The following is a 19,959-nucleotide window of genomic DNA, read 5'->3' on the forward strand; positions in this document are numbered from 1 at the left end:
CTATGACTGCAATTTCTGTTTCAGTTGCAGCGCTTTCCTGAGGAGTTTATAAAAAGTTCTCAAATGTAAGTCTCTATTATAACTTTGCCTTGCCACTGAGTGGTCTGAGAATACATCAGCTGCTTACTCTTTGCAGAATCCAGGGAGTGATTATTATGTAAGGAATCAGAAAAACTGGATATCTGAACTTTTTCCCTGGGGTATCTGAAATTCACATTGCTCCTTGGTATTCATGCAAAATACTTTGCAGACAGACTCAAAGAGACACATCTTCTGACACGCAAGTCTTCTAGTACAAGGATCATCAGGAAACCGTTGCCAGCTTTTATCTTGTGTTGTCTTTATGATTACATGGCAAGGCCATCGTAATAACATTTCTTGAGGTGATTTATGCAATAACTTAAGGGGGATTGTTGCACTCTGGGTTTATCTGTGACAAACTTCTAAAGGTTCACCAGAGTCATTTAAAAAGGGTAGAATTTTTCAAATTCTTTTCATGTCAAGGTCATCTCCTTTGGGGACCATTATGATAGCTTCTCACTTTATATTTATAGAGCTATCACAGTGTTAGGGGCTGAACTGTGTCTCCTGAAATTTATATGCTGTCCCAAGTACACTGCCTCAGACAGTGACTATATTTGGCGATAGAACACTGAAAGAGGTAACTAATTTACAGTCAGGTCATTAGGGCAGGCCCTTATCCGGTATGATTGGTGACTGTTAAGAGGAGAAAAGAAATTTAGACTCAAAATTGTACAAGAAAAAGGCCTACAGGAAGACACGAGCAGACAGCAACAATCCAGAAGCTGGGAAGAGAAGCCTCAAAAAAACAAGTCAGTGCTGCTGAACTCTTCATCTCAGGTTTTTTAACCTCCATATTTATGATGAAAAAATAATTGTTTTACTGCAAGCCCCCCAACACACACACACACACACACACACACACTGATATCTTTTGTGGAACTAGATTATGGCAGACTGAGGAAAGAGATGTCCTCATTAAATTGGGTATAAAAAATCTAATGTGTTTTCCATGGCATTCAGGGAAGGATGGAAATTGGGATTGTTTTCACAAACTCTCTACATGCACTACTGCCTGACCCATCCACTTTGGGATGCATTTCAAATTTTAAGAGATTATGTTTACTGTTAATTTTTGCTTGCTTAATTATGGTAAACAATGTGGTTTAATTATGGAAAACATGTGTCTCATGCATTGATGCACAGAGAGATTTCTGAAATCATGCAATTTGTCATTACCTGGGTGGAACTAGAAGGTATGATGCTGGGTGAAGTCAGTCAGAAGAAAAGGGATAAATACCTCATGAATCCATATGAAAACTTAGTGAATAACAAATAACAAAAGGAAACAGAATCTGAAAACTGGCCTCCATGTCTGAACTTTTCAAAGGGTATAGAATAACATTGGTTCATCCTTTCTCATCCATCTGTTCTCCCTTGCTTCAGGGAGCTTAGGTTTATTGAGTTGCACCCATCACAGTGCTCCCAAGGGACTCAGATTCCTCTGTGTTTATCTTTAACTTCTCCTCTGTGCTCTTCTTCCCGTATCTGTTAATCATCTATATCCCCATATCAGACCCTGTGACTTGTAAAGTCAGATCCTTCTGAGAATTCTGGATTTTGTATTTGTAAGTGAAATGTTGCTTTTCTCTTTCCCCTTATGTCCTTTGCAAAGTTTACTTTAGAGCAATGCCCTTTTTTTTTTTTATAGATACAAGAAGATGGTTAATACTATGCTTTTGAAACTTGAGAGTTAACTGACTCCTAGTAATATTTATTCCTGGACATCTGTCATATTTACTTGCTTTAAGCCTCAGTTGGCTTTAGTTCCAAGCACCCCAAAAGGAGAGTTCGGATGAAGGGACTTGGATGGACCTAGGACAAACTGTAAGCTACCCTGGCATCGAAAAGAGACAGGTCAAGCACCATAAAACTTATAATAAGTTAAAAACATGGTCATGGACAAATTCATTCATGACCCAAAGAGAATCAACTGGATAAGGACCCTGCTGGATTAGGAAAGAGTAATCTAGCCTGAACTGTAGTCTGGAATCTATAGCAAGATGTCCCCAGAAGAGCCACCCTTTAAGCTTAATATATTTCTTACTGTGTCTATAGAAAATGACTAGAAATATTATTAAGAAATAAATTTAAGATGATTGTTTATATGGTTATAGACTAAGAAAGGAGAAATGACCTTCTCCCTAGGTGAAATTCAGCCCTTTAGCGGATCTCCTAGCAGGATGTGATCTTTGTCTTAAAAGAGCTTCCCCAGAAGGATGGCCTTTACGTAGGTTGATTGTGCTATCTCACCTATGTGTAATTACTACCCCCAACCATGAAGGCGGGGCTCTTAACTAAGGCTGGGAGACAGGAATGGGGGCAGAGTGAGAATAGCATGGGGGAAAACAGGAGATGGGTATGAGGGCAGTCTGAGACTGAAATGGGGCATGCGGTGAGACTGGAATAGACATGCAGGGAGAACGGAATAAATGGCAGGACTGAGATTGGAATAAATGGCAACTGGTCACCAAACAGCTTGGTGATCGGAGGTAACTTTCTTCAGGGGTCTGTTGTCAGCAGCGGCTAGACGGGGTGGGGAAGCGGCTCATGGCCACCAAATGCAAACAGTGAGAGCTCACACACTTTATTGGACACAGAAAGGGGGACATATGAGACATGGATGGGGACGGACCATGTGACCTTGGAAGTGGGAAGTGAACACTCGGTGGAGTTAGAATATTGTAACACGAAATTCTACTATTAAGTCTTATTAAAGTCAGAGCCTCAATGAAAACTGGGGGAAAAATTACAAGGCAAATTTTGTAAGCCTTTTCCTGCATTTGTTCTCTAAAGACATAAAATGCAGGGCTGGTAGAACTCTGGCCAAAGCAGGCATATCTCCCATAAAGCAGTCTCTTCTTCATTTTAGGATAAGTCTTATTCATCATTTTACATGCACACATTGGTTAATCAGTTAGACACCCATATTTTGTTACCTTCCTTGGTGGCCCTATAGAAACACTTGGCTAACTTCTGGGAAATGGAACATGAGCAAAAAGGAAAAACAAACATAGAGCTTTCATAATGCAACCCTAAGACAGGGCAAGTGTTATCCCTTTTGCTTTTCTTGGATGAGATAGATGAATAATGGTGAGCAAATTTTACCATGGGAATAGAAATACCCAGCCGACTACAGGAAAAAGAACTGAAACAGACCTAAGTCCTAAAGGAATTTCATGGAACAAAGCTATCTTACAAGCCAGAAAAACCTATTTTACATGAAAGGAACAAAACCCCTCTCTCTTTTCTAAGCCATAGAATACTTGGTTTCATTTTTAGTGCATCCCAGTCTGTACCTACGGGCAATGGTTGCCATTTGGTTTGAACTAAATAACAAGGAAATGTAAATGTAATATTTGCTTGACAGAGAAGAAGAAAAGAAAACAACACAAGACCAATGGAACCTGAGACTCTCTGTACACTAGCTACATAAATAAAATCTCACACCATGCATGATCCTGGATGAATAAATGCCTTTCACTATCTTATCTGAAACATTACATCTAGCCTGGGAACAATCATAGTCATTAATATCTATCTGAAAAATAATTTGTAGCAACATTTGATAACGATTTGTGCTCTGAATCTATATTAAAAAAATGTTTTGATTTCATTGTAGGATCTTTACTTCCTTGTTATGTGTTTGTTTGTTTTGCTCATGGGTGACACCTAGTGGTGCTCAAGGCACAGTCCTGACTGCTCAGGGATCACACTCCTTGCAGGGGTTTCGGGACCCATATGTGTTGCTGAACCCAGGTTGGTTACATGCAGGACAAGTGTCTTATTTGCTTCTGTATTATCTCTCTGGCCCTCACTGGATGAACTTTTAACATAATGTAATTAAGCTAGCTTTGAATAATCTACTCAGCATTGCACTGTAGCATTGTCGTCCCATTGTTCATCAATTTGCTCGAGCGGGCACCAGTAACGTCTCCATTGTGAGACTGTTTCTGGCATATCAAATACGTCACAGGAAGCTAGCCAGGCTCTGCCGTGCAGGTGGGATACTCCCAGTACTTTCCGGGCTCTCTGAGAAGGACAGGGGAATTGAACCCTGGTAGGCTGCGTGCAAGGCAAACATCCTACCCGCTGTGCTATCGCTACACAGCATTATTTAACTAAAATTCAAGGCCAAGAAGGAACATGGCTCAGTGAAAAGAGTCTGTGGCTCAAAAGTGTGGTAGAATGGATTTGATCCCTGATCTCTGTAACAGCTTATTAATATACACACATTTGGGAATTTTAAAAGGGGTGTGTATGCTTGCTTTAATTTCTTCTAAATGGTTCAGTAATTTAGACAAAAATTATGGTTAAAATATTACTACTAACCATTTCTTTGATATTAACACACCTTAAAATAATATTGTTATGAATAAATTTTTTTAAAAATCCTGTTATGAGGTTCTTGACCTGAAGCTCTAGAGGGTAATACTTGTCTTTCTGGCTGTCAGAGAAACGGCAAGAATTTATTAGCCAAAGATTAAGGAAAGCCTTCTGTTCTTCAGTGATGAAAATTATAACAGTTATATAGGTGCCTGGCAATTGTGTGTGTTCCTGCACATGCATGTGTGTGTGTGCATGCACCGGCATACAAGTTTATTTCATTCGAAGTCTGATGATGTTACAGTTCCTGTCCAGCCTCAAAGTCTGCAGTCTCTGCATCCTTGCTTCATCTGGGGTTGTAAAGTCCATCTAGTACATCTTAAAAATTTATCAAATAGGAGCAAGGAAGATAGTACTGTGGGTAAGATACTTTCTTTGTCCACTGCTGACCCTGGATCAACCACAGGCACAAACATGGTCCCCTGCGCCAGCCAGGAGTGGTCCCTGCGATCAGAGCCAGGACCAAGGCCTGAGCACTGCCAGATGTGGCCCTCAACTCAAAACAAAAACAAAATCTAGCCAACAAGGAATCTCACATCTTCACAAACTCTGATTAATTAAGTGTGTGTTTTTGACTCACTCTCCCAAATTCTAAACAAGCACTGGGGACACTTGCCCAAATGACCTAATCGGTCATTTGATTATGGTCACGAGTCATTGGAGTTAAATTACTGATGAATTTGAAGGCCAAGGAAAATGAAGAAACATCTATGTCTTTTGTGACTGCACATTAGTCATTTCCTACAAAATCATTTTCCTGTGGGTTCTGTGTACTTAAAATAACCTTGAGTCTCACCTTTCCCCAGGCGACCTCAGACTCCAAATTGCTCGGCATTCCTTGGACTGCTGATCTCTTTGTCAATTCCATATCTGTAGCTGCCAGCCATTCTGTCAAGGCATTCATTTCCTTTCGCATCTTGCGGGACAATTTTAAGCATTTCTCTAACTGTTGCTTTCTTTCTGTTACCTGCAGGAAAAAAAATAAAATGCAATTTGCATTACTTTTTCAATTCAGATTAAGGTTACAGACAATATATTCAAACTCCCCTATTTTTATGATTTCAAAGTAACTTTTACATTGCTTTTTTAAAGGATATTTTGGAAAACTAATGTAATCTGAGTATGAGTAATAAAGACTGCCTAGGGCTGATGGGATTCTTTCTCCAAAAGACCAGGGTTTGTATCATTTTTTCTGGTATTTAAATATCATTTATTGCCCAATTTTTAATAAATAGAATTGTGGAAGTAAAACTGAAGTTAAGTCATTTCTATGAGGAAGCCTTCAGTCATCTGCCAAATGAATGGAAAGAAAGTTTGCAATCTACTTTATACAAATGAAGCCTAATCACATGGGCAGAAATCAAAATGGAGAAAGAATGCTATTTTTCTCAGGAGGCAAGGTGATTTTCATACTAATAAAGAAAAATCCATTTTACTGTGAATTCATCTTTTAAGTATCTGACTTTTACACACAAAAACAATGCAAAGAATGGGTCACTTCCTCCTCAAACATACTTTTGCCATCCCCTGGTGGCAAAAAATATGAATGACCAAAATAGCCACTCTTTTTTGTTTTGTTTTGTTTTGTTTTGATTTTTGGGTTACACCCGACGATGCACAGGGGTTACTCCTGGCTTTGCACTCAGGAATTACTCCTGGAGGTGCCAGGGGACCACAAGGGATTCTGGGAATCGAACCCAGTTCAGCCGTTTGCAAGGCAAACACCCTACCTGCTATACTCTCACTCCAGCCCCTCGCCACTCTCTGAAGAAAGAAAATGATTTGATTTGGATCTCGACCTCCTAGTGCTTAAAATTAAGACCCTCAAAATTAAAATCATCCACATTCTCACACAGAGTGAGCTAATTTTAGATATGCCCACATCTTTGAACGTTTGTATATTTATTGGTTTAAAAATAAATTGAGGACCACTTTCTAAGCAGTAGCCAACTCTCAACCATAAGCCAGAAAAATTTTAGTTTTGCAAGGTCAAATTTTATTCTTTTTTTTTGGGGGGGGGGCGAGGGGTGGACCACAAACCACTTTGCTAATGGTCTTATACTGTGCTCAGGGTTCACTCCTGGAGATGCTCAAGGGATTTTGTGTGGGACCAAGGAGCAAACCAGGTTCAACTTCTTGCAGGGCAAGTGACTTACCTCTCTGGCTCTACTTATCACTTTTAGATTATTTTCCTTATGATCATCACAGTGCTTTGAATAAAAAAGTTTTCTCTGAGTAAAACTAAAGTTAAGACATTTCATGTTAAGGCATCTTGTATGTTAAATAAATGAATGAAAATGTTTAAACCATTAGTGGTGGTACACCAAAAACTGTTACTAGGAAAAATTAGTTCAGTGTTTTCCCAAATGAGCTCTACTGCACCCCAGGGAACTGTGTGAATGATCTGGGGGGCGGCCGGCAGTAGGTGACCCGTTGGCAAGTTTGGTCACTTTGCTCAAAGAAGATAGATTTCCAGTAGCACAGCTGTGTGACATCCGAAAAGGGAGTGGTAGGACAAATAAGTTTGGAAACTTCTGAATTAAATAAAAGAATCTGAACCCTTAACAAAATCCATCTCTATTTCATTATTGTGTGACTTCAAAACCCGTTAAAGATTAGTGATATAGGGAATCAGAATATTGGTCACATAAAACATGTTAGGCTTAGTGATACTCAGTTGCCTCCCTATGTTAACCTTGACCCTGGGGAAGGACACTTCATTTCCTTTGGTTTACACGACTATTAAGGCAATACTCAACCTATCATATGAACTACTATGAGGGTAAAAAGTGGACAATGTATACTTCGTTTTATTCTCATCATTTCTATTCCAATATTGATTTAGGAAAATCCTATATGTATACAGGCAAATCCTTAATTTCTTTAATATTTTACAGATAGACTACTTAAAAAATACATATGTTTTTAAACTAGGAAGGCTGAAAGGTAAATGCAGGTTAGTCCCACCTGTAAGGGGATGGGTGATAACTGAAAAATAACCACAAACACAAGTATAAACATGTTATCATGCTAGGGGCATAATGAACAGCAGTGATTATAAATCATTTCTTTACTGATATAAATATAATGTACAGCCATATTCTTTAATAGAATGACACAAGTCAAAATAAAATTGTGACTTTTGCTCATTTTTCAGAAACAGACTTAAAATCTGTTATATATATATATATATATCTTAATCTCTATTCATGTATCTATATGTAGCAAAAATGTATGTGTGCATTTATATACACTACTACCAAAAGAAGCTTCCATCCATGGAAATTAAAAATATACCCAGAGTGAAGGGATAATTCAGAATGCAAAAAGGGACTGAGATGTAGTATTGCAGGTTAGGCTTTTGCCTTGCATTGGTCAACCACAGCTCAAAATTCCAGCACCTCATATGGTCACCCCAAGTGCTCGGGAAATGACCTCTGAGTACACAGCCAGGATCAACCCCTGAGCACAGCTGCATGTGGCGCCCAAACCAGAATAAATTTTAAAGAATTTAAAAGCTACAATTAAAAACACATAATCTCAGGGCTGGAGCGATAGCACAGCAGGTAGGGTTTTTGCCTTGCACATGGCCGACCCGAGTTCAATTCCCAGTATCCCATATGGTCCCCTGAGCACCGCCAGTAGTAATTTCCTGGCAGAGCCAGGAGTAACCCCTGTGCATCACCAGGTGTGGCCCTAAAAGAAAAAAAAAAACCACACAATCTGAAAGTTAGACAGAAAATCCAAATAACCAACAAAATTTATTATTTCCCTTAATAGACGTGTGTGTACTTTTGGAAAAATGTTTGCATGCTGAGGCTGCAAATTCAATTATTCTAATGGATTTTTCCCTTCTATTTTTCCCCTCAGGGAAGGAAAAGCATCTGCCTTCCAACGGCAAGGATTTTATTTGCATGTGGGAGGGGGAAGGAAGTACACCTTATGGTATGTTTCTATTTATAGTTAATTTTGCTATGCACTATTAGTAGAAAAAACCCTCCATATTCAATATTTCAAAGAAATTCTATCTTCTGAGAGATAATGCATTATTGATTTTTATTTATTCTGTTCTGTTTATATCTAACTAAATAAATTGTAATGAAATAGGAGACACTGCCATCTTAAGGAAAATTGAGTTTTATGTTGTTTTTTTGTTTTTCAGGGAAAGGATACATTTAAAAGAGTGCCACCTGCAGTCCAATGCTTTAGCAATTATTGTTCATGGACATTTTAAAATGAAATTTGATGTGAATACAAATCCGGTTCTGGAAGTGTATGACCATAACAATAAAATCATAGCAGAGCCATACAAGAAATTCTATTCCTACATACAAAGTGCAGGTATGATAAAAGTTAACAAAATTAAATAAATTTAGATAAGAGAATTTGATTTTTCTTATTAAATGATTAAGCTAAATCAGTGCATTAAAAAGCCAACCAGTAACATTGTATTCTGTATTTTTTTAAAAAAATGCTATAGACTGAACTATAGACTGAACTTCCCAATTAGCATATTGGACCCCAGATTTCCCACTGTGACTGAATCTGTATTTAGGATCTTTACAGGCTAAAGAGATCTTAAGGGTAGGACACTAATAGTATAAGACTATGTATTTAGGAAAATTATAATTCTGTCTCTCTTCCATATTCCTATTTCTCCCTTTCTCCTGGCCCTCTTTCGTGTGAAAATATAGGCAGAAAGCAGCTACAGTTAAACCAGGAAGTGTGTCCTCACTCGGAACCAAATTTGTGAACATCTTGATCTTGGAAATCCCAACCTACAGCACTGTGAGAAATAAATTTTTGTTTATCTGCCTAACAGAGTCTGTGTTATCTTATTATGATAGCCCAAGGAAACTAATATAAAAATGTAACACATATTTAATTGAGGCAAGTACAGTCACAAAAATTATTTTTTAAATAAACTCTAAAGATGATTAAATAGAAAAGACTATGTTTCTTATGCAAAGAATAATATTATTGATATTTCCTCTTTCCTTTGATTTCATCAAAAATAATACACAGTGGCTGAAAGATCTTGGAATATTAAAATGTAAATGTTTACTCGGGGAAGGAATGTATGACTTGCATAATATACATATATAAAGGATGATATTTATGCTCATTCCCCTTATCGTTGTTTCAAAATACTTAGAAATAATTATTAGTTCTACATTTTTGGTGTATTCTGTCATGCTATTAAGGCTAGAAATGCTTTTAGTGATCCCTTTCAATCTGCTAAATTCTATAACTAAGTTCTGAATATTGAAAAGATAAACATCCAAATGTATATTTCAAGGTATAAACAGGGCTTTACATATATAGAGGTTCATTCATTTCTTAATAATAATTAACTCAAGACACTAACAGTTTACTAATATCAGTTTTATTGTTTCAAATTCCACATAATTTATTTTCTAATAGGTTCTATCGAATTTCCTCTGTAAAGGCAAAGCTTTGCTATAAATTATTCAAAACAAACTAAAGGCTCAAGCAATAATTTGTAGAAGCAAACTGGGAAGACTATTCATCTCAAGTTTTTAAGTTTTTTTTTTAAAAAAGCAAAAATAATGAGTAATAACAAATAACGGTGACTTGCAAATTTTTTATTTGAAAGTAATCTTATGTTTTCTCAGTGACAATTTGCAATTAGTAGCTTCAATAACACAATCCTCCAATTATTTTCAGGGCAAGCTATTCAATATATGTCTCTGCATCGCTACTTCTCAAATATGAAAACTTTTATTTGTATAATATAAAATGACTATTTTATCATTTTCCAAAATCTCAAGAAGCTGAAATATAAAATAAACTCACACTCTATCTTCATCCCAATATAGCTCTTTTAGTTCAAATAACATTGCATGTTATATTATATCATGCTATATATATTTTTATTCTTTGCATATATTATATAATGTACTATTTTATATTTATGTGTATATATACAGACTTTTTCTTCCCTTTGGTATTATGGATTTAGCATTCCACATTTGGCAACATAAAGGCAGAGCTATCCCTAAATCACTTCTCATTTAAAGGTACTCATTTACCACAGAGACTGGCCTGCATCCAAAACAACAAAAGCAACTGGTGTTGGCTCGGATGTGGGGAGAAAGGGATTCTCCTTCATTGCTGGGAATATATCCCGGAGAGGCAAAAATGTATAGTAGAAATGACATCTGCATTTGTATGTTCATTGCAGCACTGTTTACAATAGCCCAAATCTGGAAAAAACCAGAGTGCCCAAAAACAGATGACTAGCTAAAGAAACTGTGGTACATTCACACAATGGAATACTACGTAGCTGTTAGAAAAGATGAAGTCATGAAATTTTCATATAAGTGCATCGACATGGAAACTATCATTGTTAAGTGAAATGAGTCAGAAAGAGAGAGACAGACATAGAAAGATTGCACTCATCTGTGGAATATAAAATAACAGAGTGGGAGAATAACACCCAAGATTAGTAGAGATAAGGGCCAGGAGGTCTGCCCCACAGCTTGGAAACTGGCTTCACATGATGGAGGAAAAGGCAGCTCAGATAGAGAAGGGAACACCAAGTAGAGGATGTTGGGAGGACCCATTCGGGTTGGAAGATACGAACTGAAAGTAGACTATAGACTGAACATGAAGACCACTCAATACCTCTATTGCAAACTACAACACCCAAAAGGAGAGAGAATAAAATGGAATGCCCTGCCTCAGAGGCAGGGTGGGGTGGTGGGGGATAGAAAGGGGGTGGTGAGAGGGATACTGGGATCATTGGTGGAGGTGAATGGGCACTGGTGGAGGGATTGGTAAATGATCACTGTATGAGTGAAATGCAAACACAAAAGTTCATAAATTTATAACTGTACATCACAGTGACTCTTTAATAAAAACTTCTAAAAATAAAGGTGCTCATTGAAAGTAAATTCGCATTATTAATAAGAAGTGATAAATCCATTTATTAGCATAAATATGAATATATTTAAATGATATTATAAAATACCATTATACTTTTTTTTTAATTTTTGGTCACATCAAGCAATGCGCAGGGTTTATCCTGGCGCATGCACTCAGGAATTACTCCTGGCGGTGCTCGGGGGACCATATGGGATGCTGGGAATTGAACTTGGATAGGCCGCATGCAAGGCAAATGCCTTACCCACTGTGCTATCGCTCCAGCCCCAATACTTATACTTTTAATACTACATAATATAAGATGATTTTGTAACCTTTGTTAGGGGGTTGGCTATCCCCAGTGGTGCTCTTGGGCTATTCTCACTTCTATGTTCAAGAAACGCTCCCAGATGTACTTAAGGGAAACAAGTGGTACCTGGAATTCAAACTGGGGTTGTATCCAGGCAAGACAAGCATATTTTCTCCTGTATTCTCTCTCCTGCACTGAGTTGCCATAATTTTTAAACAAAGAAATTAATGGCTTTGCCAATAATTTAAATTTGAGGAGTACACAAAATTTTTCCGAGAAAACTTGAAGAAAAGATCGTGTCAATACTTGACGTAATCGATTTTCATGATTCTGATCTCTACCTTTATTTTGATACATCTCATAACCAATATGAAATCATTGGTATGAGGAAAGTGAGACAATAATCCTAGACATTCCACAGTTTCAAAAAGGAAATGGACACTGTAGGCAACATTATTAGTGAGGGGGCCTTTCTCATAGGACCTGATCAAGATGAAAATATAAAAATAATCACAGCCATTGAGCTTACCTAGCTGTCCATGCTACATGATTAGCTGGACATGGCGTATTATACAGAAAAACAGGCTCTGTGTAATCTGTGAACATGCCAATTCATTACACCTACAGGGACCTATGTACAGAGTGGCAGCTCCATCGTGCCGAAGCATAAGCAGGTAAATTAGTTAAGAGAATTCATAAGTCTTCAAATCATCACAAGTGAATTTGCACAATGAAAAAAAAAGTTTAAGGCAACTCATTTTAGAACTATGTAATATGGTCAGACACCGACCCCGGGTTTAATCCCCACCTTTAAATGGTCCCCCATTCCCTCCAAGAATGACCTCGAATACAGAGCTAAGAGTAAGACCTGAGCATACTTGTTACACAAGATTTTTTCTTATTTTTTGTTTGTAGGCTTCGCCCAGAAGTGCTCAGTATTTACTCCTGCCTCTGCGTGTAGGGGATGAGTTGGCAATTCTCAGGAGACCATAGTGCATGGTGGGGATCAAACCTGGGTCAGCCACATGCAAGCAAGTGCCTGACTGGGCTGTACTATCTCTCCAGCACCTTATAAATTTTCTGACGAAGACTTAAATAACATCCTCATTACTATTTTTTTCATAAAAAATTTCATATGGTTGCCAGAGCGATAATACAGTGATGGGTAAAGCACTTGCCTTGCATGATGTAGCTGACCTGCCTTGGACCCCTGGAATCCCATATCATCCCCTGTGCACTGCCAGCAGTAATTCCTGAGAGTAGAGCCAGGAGTGACTCCTGATGGTGTGGTCCAAAATAAGCAGAAACCAAATTTCATATGGGAATGTATTTTCATCTATAACTGGTACCTATCCATCAGAGAAAATGGCCAGACTTTCTAAAACCGTAATTGTACATAATTGCTGTTTTGGTTTTACAAATTATAAACAGAAATTAGCCACCATGCATATTTTCAGCACATATGTACTTACCTTAGCTCCCAGCTCATTATAATGCAATTTCAAAGCCGTTATCCTTTCATCAAGCTCTTTAGGGTTTTCTGTCTGTTTCTTCTGAACAATCTGACGTCCAGTTTTGATCACCATTTCCACTTCAGACTTCACTTCACTCAGACTCTTATACAAGTTCTAAGTTAAAATATAAAACACAACCATGTTACACTAACTTATATAGTCAGAGCAGTTGAGAGATCTCCCTGACTGCCATTTCATCCTTCCTATTTTCATAGAATAGTATTGTGCAGCTATTACCCAGAGCTAGTGCTTGCATTTTCTCTTGATTTAACATTACTAGACCTCATTCTATTTATGGAAATATACATGCATATTTTGCAGCGATTCTTATTAAGGTTAAGAGTATGTCATAACTACAATAATTTCTTCAACACACGTTTAAAGATTATTTCTAAAAGGTGTCTGACTTCCATTTTAAATGTTAGACTTGGCCTCTAGCTCTGAAATTCAAAAATTTTCATTTGACTCATTCACCAGCTATTTGCTGAGTGTCTACTAGGAATCAGATCATATCCGAGTTATTAGAGATATTATGATAGACAAGAAATATATATTCACTCACTGCTGCTTACTTGAGTGGATGAAAGGTATTTCAGTCAAAATCGTGATATCAACATATGTTTTATACAAGAAAAGTGATTCAAAATAGGCCAATTAGGTTAAAAATTTGTCAATAGGAATTGCTCCTTAAATATGAAATGCTGAAACCACACATACAGCACAAGTATAAACACAAATATTTCTCCTCATAAATACACATAGCAAAGCAACATCAAACTAATCATAGTTACTTTCCTGAAAATTCTGTACAGGTTTTCATGTATGTGAACATGCATGTATGGAGGATGTATAAATGCCTGTATACAATAATTCATAAAGGTTTAAATAATACACAGCTGCTTTAGTCTCTTCAGTTGTAAGACTGAGCAACAAGTACTCATTCAATTAGTACTGAGAGAAAGTTTTATTCATAGTTAGCATGTGAAAGTTTATTTTTGGAATTACAATGAAACAAAGTTATAAAAAGGTCTGTTTAGAAAAATTCAAATCAGAATTTGAAAGACAGTACAGCAGGTAGCCTTACACATGGCTGGCCTGGTTCAAATTTTGGCATCTGTATTTTCCCCTGAGTACTACCTAAGTGCAGAGCCTGGAGTAACCCCTGGGCATCGTCAAGTATGGCCCAAAGCTCACCCCACCAAATTAAAATCATTAATTGGCACACTGAAACCAATTTTGATTTTTTTTAGCTTCTGAAACAATATATTTGAACCACAAAACCAGCAAATCTATAACTATGAGATTCAAATGACCAACCAAACTTAAAAAAGTGTCTGTCAACAAAATAAGTTGGGGGACAAAAGGGAAACTGAGGATACTGGAGAAAGGATGTTGACACCTGTGATGCAGTAGGTGTTATATTGTATACCTGAATCTCATCCATGCATATTGTAGACCTGAATAACCACTTTGATAATGTATGCCTGAATCTCAATATTGTGGATACTGTATACCTGAATCTCATCTATGAATAATTTTGTAAATCAAAATACCTCAATAAAAATAACTCTCAAAGGACTTACTCTTTAATATTAAAAATAACACAATGGTTCAAGGTACTGAATGAATTAATGCTTTCTTTTTTTCAATAAGCAGAGAAAATATCATTAAAAAAGCTAAATATTTTTTACATTTACTTGTGTTGGTGCTAGTAAGACATTCAATAAATGAAAATTCCATAGAGCCAGGAGACAGTGAAGAGTATAGGCCACATGTACCAAACTTGGTTAGATGCTCAGAACCATGTGGTACCCCAAGCATCACTGGGTGCATTTTTGCAGGCCTCCAGCACCTCGAAGTGACCTTGGAAATATCAGGAACTATAGGACCCAAGCAGCATCACTTCCTCAGGACTTTAAAATGACTCAATAGCCTGGTTGGCTGAAAATCCCCTTCTTGAGCACAGTACAGGAAACCCAACATAAATTAAAGTAAAACATTCCTGGTGTACACACAGATTTAACGGAACTTAAGAACTAAAAAATAGAAGCAGACCTAGGCAGTATGGCAATTTTGGTTTGTAGTCATTTTAATATATATATATATATATATGTGTGTGTGTGTGTATATATATAATAAGCAGAGAAGTTTAAAGAAAAGATACTCACACAGAAAGTCTATTTAAATAGGTTCTTATATTTTAACCAGAACCAGAATCAAACTAAACGAGTGGCTTGGGGTGGTGCCCGTGTACTGAGTAATGCCATGTTCACGGCTAGAAGACACGATAACCCTCATTACAGTCTTCAGCTCAAAAACAGCGAACAGCTCTCTCTTTACAAATACATTTACTTCTGGCTGTGTACTTGGTGAATTTGCTTTTAGTTCTTTTCTGGAAAATGTAAGATTATGTACATTCCCATGGCATCAGCTAATAACTATCATTAAAATGTCTGGAATTGTTACTGTTGAAGTGAAAGTTATTACTTTTGCTTCCAAAGTAAAATAAGCCCATTCATTATTGCCCCCCCTAAAAGTATATTCCAGGTAACCTAAAAAAAGGGAGATTTCTTGTCTATGTTCTGCCATGTTTGAAGAATTAGAGACTCAAAAGAAATCCCTAAGAATTAAATGGCCATTATTTTCTTTAATGGTTTTGTCTCTCAATGAAACTGTTAATATTTATTCTTAACTTCATATAGCATATGCATTACAGTTCATGTAAATGTTTTTTTCTCATTTGGAGCTGAAGAAATAGTAGAGTGGGTAAAGTACTTGCTTTGCATGTAGCCAACCTGGGTATAAACCTTGACAACATATACGATAACCTGAGCATTGCCAGGAGTGATCTCTGAACACAGAGCCAGAAGTAAGCCCTGAGCATCCCAGGTGTGGCTCAACCTCCATCTACCCAAAAACCCAAAACAAAAACCTTTGTTGTCCTTTTATTAAGGAGGGTCATCAAATAAATCTTAGAGGGGAAGTCGGAGGACAGATGCCAATCTGTCACTTGAAATACATACCACACAATGATTCAACTGTGACTGTACTACTTCCTGTTCCACACTCTCGATTGCCAATGCAGGCAAGTGTGTCTTCACCTCATCTAAAATCATCTTACTTTCCTGTAGACGCTGTTCAAAATTGGCTGGCTTCTGGAATAAGCGAAACTTCAAGGAAACATCTTGAAATTGTTTCTGTAAAGACAATTCAAGAAGGCACTGATTAAAATTTGTCTTTCAAATAATAACCCATCACATTTTACTAAGATATTTTCCTTTATTTCTTGACAGACTAAGATAAAAACTCAAAATAAAGCAATTTCTTCATTTTTCCACTACAGATAATACACTCATTTGAAAAGACGTAGCACTTGTCCTTGATTGTAATACCAAAAAATGGTAATCTTTTGGCTCAATTAAAATCAATTCCAAGGGGACAGAGTGATGGTACAGGAGACAAGGCCTTCCATGCAAGTGGTGGCCAAAACCCTGGTTGCAATCCCTGGTATCACATGGGTCCACAGAGCAGCGCTAAGGGTCAGTCCTAAGCACAGAGCCAGGGATAGCCTTTGAACACCTCCTGGTATGTCCCTAACCCTTCCCAAACTAATCTTCCTGAAAAGCAATATAATATATATTTATCATATTGTCACTTGTCACTTGTCATCCCATTGATCTTCGATTTGCTCAAGTGGGTGCCAGTAACATCTCCATTCATCCCTGTCACATTCTAGTGTAGCTCAATGGCAACTGCTTGCTCCAAGAACACAAAGAGCCTGAAACCGTTCATTCAGGATTTTCATGAAGAAGTCTGACCATCTCCTAGGTGGGTGGGGCCACGTGGTCTTTTGACATCCCGTGGAATCCAGTCGGTAATAGCTTTAGTCCAGTGGTCATCTCTAAATTGCATTACATGTCTCGCTCATCTGATTTTTGACACATTGGCAAATGAGACAGCGTCCCTGATTCTTGATCATCAAAGGAGGTTGGAACTCCAGATCCCTTCTCTCACTTGAGTGAAATGTGATATTCCAAGCATAGCTCTTTCGATTCCACTTTAGGATACCTGAATAGCGTTTTGGTCCTGTTCTCATAGAGCCCAGGTCTCTGAGGCTTATGTTAGTGCAGGAAGAATGGAGAAGTTGAAAAGATGTGCTCAGAGCTGGGTTTCTTTGCACTCTTAACCACTTCTCTCACGCTCTTGAAGGTGTTTCACACTGCTCTGTTCCTCCTGCACAGTTTTGGCGCCAAGATGTTCCTCATGTTGAGTTCTCGACCTGGGTACACATAGCTGCTGCATTCGGAGATGTTTCTTCCGTTGAGAGCAAATGTAACATCAGGGACTAGTTGGTTTCTCATGAACATTGTCTTTGTGAGATTCAGCTGCAGTCCAACCTTTCAACACTCACGATTGAAGTTGGCCAGCATTTGTGCCACTTGGCTAATGTTTGGTGTTATTAGAACGATGTTATCAGCGAAGTGGAGGTGGTGTAGTTGCCAATAGTCTATCTTCACTCCCATTCCTGTCCTTGCATGACGTTCTCAAGGGTGGCACTGAAGAGTTTTGTTGAAATGGTATCAACCTGCTGAACCCCTCTCTTTACATCAATGACCGCTTCCTTGTTGAATGGTGAGATCCTGGTGGTGAATCTGTAATACATGTAATACAACTTGTGGAGGATCCTGATGTATTGAGTCTGAATGCCCTGTTTGGCTAGGATTTCAATGACCACTTCAGTCTCAACAGAATCAAAGTTTTTCTTAAATCGATGAATGTTCCACAGAGAGGCATCTTGAACTCTCACAAAACTTCAATGAGCTTGGTCACTGTGTGGATATGGTCGATCGTGCTAAATTCTTTTCGGAACCTGACTTGCTCACATGGCTGTCCTTTGTCTAATGTTCTGCCTATTTGATTCAGGATGACTCGAGTGAACTCCTTGTAGATTACAGACAACAGGCAGATTGGACGATAGTTGCCGATGTCATGGATGCCTCCCTTCTTGTACAACAGAATGGTCCTGCTGGTTTTCCATTGGGATGAAACCTTGCATTCAGACAGGTAGCGTGTGAAGGGCTGAGCCATTGTATTGACGAGTACTGCCGGCAGATTATTCTTCAGGTGTTCAGGTCTGATTGTGTCTGGACTTGGTGCTGTATGTGTCTTTACCGAGGAAATGGCATGTCAGATTTCAGAAGGTAGAACATTGGGAATGACATAACCATCCTGCAGAATTTGGTATGTGTCAGGTGGATGTGGCTATCGAAGAGATCCAAGCAGAAGTCATGAATAATCCTCTCAAGTGACCTTATGGAAGATATGATAGATCCATCAAGACATCAGAGGGCAGTCACCTTGGTCTTATAGTTGGCGAAAGACAGGCGGGCATTTCGAATACTTTTCCCAACTTCTGCCGCATTGGCGAACACTGCTGCTCTTCTCTCTATGAGGTGTTCCTTTATCTCATCTCTGCACAGATTTGTGAGCTCAGGCGTTAGCTTGCGAATGCCTGAGGCTCGCACCAAACCACCTTGGCAAATGACCTTGAGAGTTTCCAAAGACAGGCATCTATTTATGGCTTTCCCACTCTCAGCATTTATCACGCAGTCATGGAGGTGTTGAACCAGTCGATCATATTCCTTGTCAATGTTGTCATCGACAGCATCTTCCCACGTTGCTGCAATAGTGACAAAGAGCTCCTAGCTGGTAGTCATTCTGGGAGTTCTCTTCTTAACCTTTGACTTTGCAGTCCTTTCTCCCCACTCTGTGAAGTAGAATTTTGCATGAAGGAGATGGTAGTCTGATCCATTTGGAATTTTGGGACAACAGCAACATCAGTCAGGCAAAACCATCGATTTAAATATGATGTGGTCAATTTCGTTGTAGAACTGTCCACCGGGAGACTCCCATGTCCAATGTTTCAATTTGGCCTTCTGAAATTATGAGTTACCATGGATGGTCTTGGTAGACATGATGAACTCAGTCTCTCACCCTGCTCGTTCCATTCTAGGCCATGGGTCCCGATGTGGAGTTCTTCGGGCAACCTTCTTGATCCTATCTTGCCATTAAAATCACCGACAATGATCTTGTAGAAGGTGTGGTCTTCATTATAGAACTTTTCCAGCTCCATGTAGATCTTCCCAATTTCTTCTTCATCGTGGTTGGATGTTGGTGTGTAGACGATGAAGATAGAAATTGCTGGCAGTGAGCCACATCTATTCAAGAGTAATCATCTGATTCGGGTTGTTAGGCATTCAAATGAAGCAGTGATCATGGCCAAATTTGAGTTTACAAGGACACCGACACCACCGATGCCTCCATTTTCCCATGTTCCCAGGAATAGTTCTTCTCCAGTGTTGATGGTGTGATGTGATCGATGCCTTCTCATCTCAGTCAATCCGATGATGTCGTACTTGATCTTCTGTGCTTGCACCATCAGGTCCTCGATAGATGCTTCTGATACCAGCATATGTGATTGAAACTACAGACAGTGATTTTAGTCCTTCTTTGTATTGGTGGCCTAATTCATCCCTGAGATTTTATCAGCCTCTCCTTGTTCATCCTTCTTAACGCTGCTTCATTGGGGGCTCTTTCGGTGTCAGCGGAATGAGACCCATTGTTGTTACTGTTTTTGGCATATTGAGTATGCCACGGGGAGCTTGCCAGGCTCTGCCATACAGGCCGGATACTCTCGGTAGCTTGCCGGGCTCTCAGAGAGGGATGAAGGCTCTTAGGGCAACCTCTAATCGCCCTTACAGGTGTTCCCATGGTTCACACCAT

At 38.5% G+C, this 19,959-nt stretch overlaps 1 protein-coding gene across 1 annotated transcript in view; it reads right to left on the bottom strand.

Moving 5' to 3' along the window:
• The window catches only part of DMD (dystrophin), a 2,715,231-nt gene that overhangs the window by 1,382,087 nt on the left and 1,313,185 nt on the right, over positions 1-19,959 (bottom strand). Inside the window, exons 33-35 of the mRNA XM_055122927.1 lie at positions 16,200-16,373; positions 13,135-13,290; positions 5,264-5,434 (exon numbers count right to left, since the gene is read on the bottom strand). Coding sequence (XP_054978902.1) covers positions 5,264-5,434; positions 13,135-13,290; positions 16,200-16,373 — 501 coding nt within the window. The remainder of the gene's footprint in view (positions 1-5,263; positions 5,435-13,134; positions 13,291-16,199; positions 16,374-19,959) is intronic.

Source organism: Sorex araneus, chromosome X (genome assembly GCF_027595985.1).
Source record: "Sorex araneus isolate mSorAra2 chromosome X, mSorAra2.pri, whole genome shotgun sequence".
Lineage (NCBI taxonomy): Eukaryota > Metazoa > Chordata > Mammalia > Eulipotyphla > Soricidae > Sorex > Sorex araneus.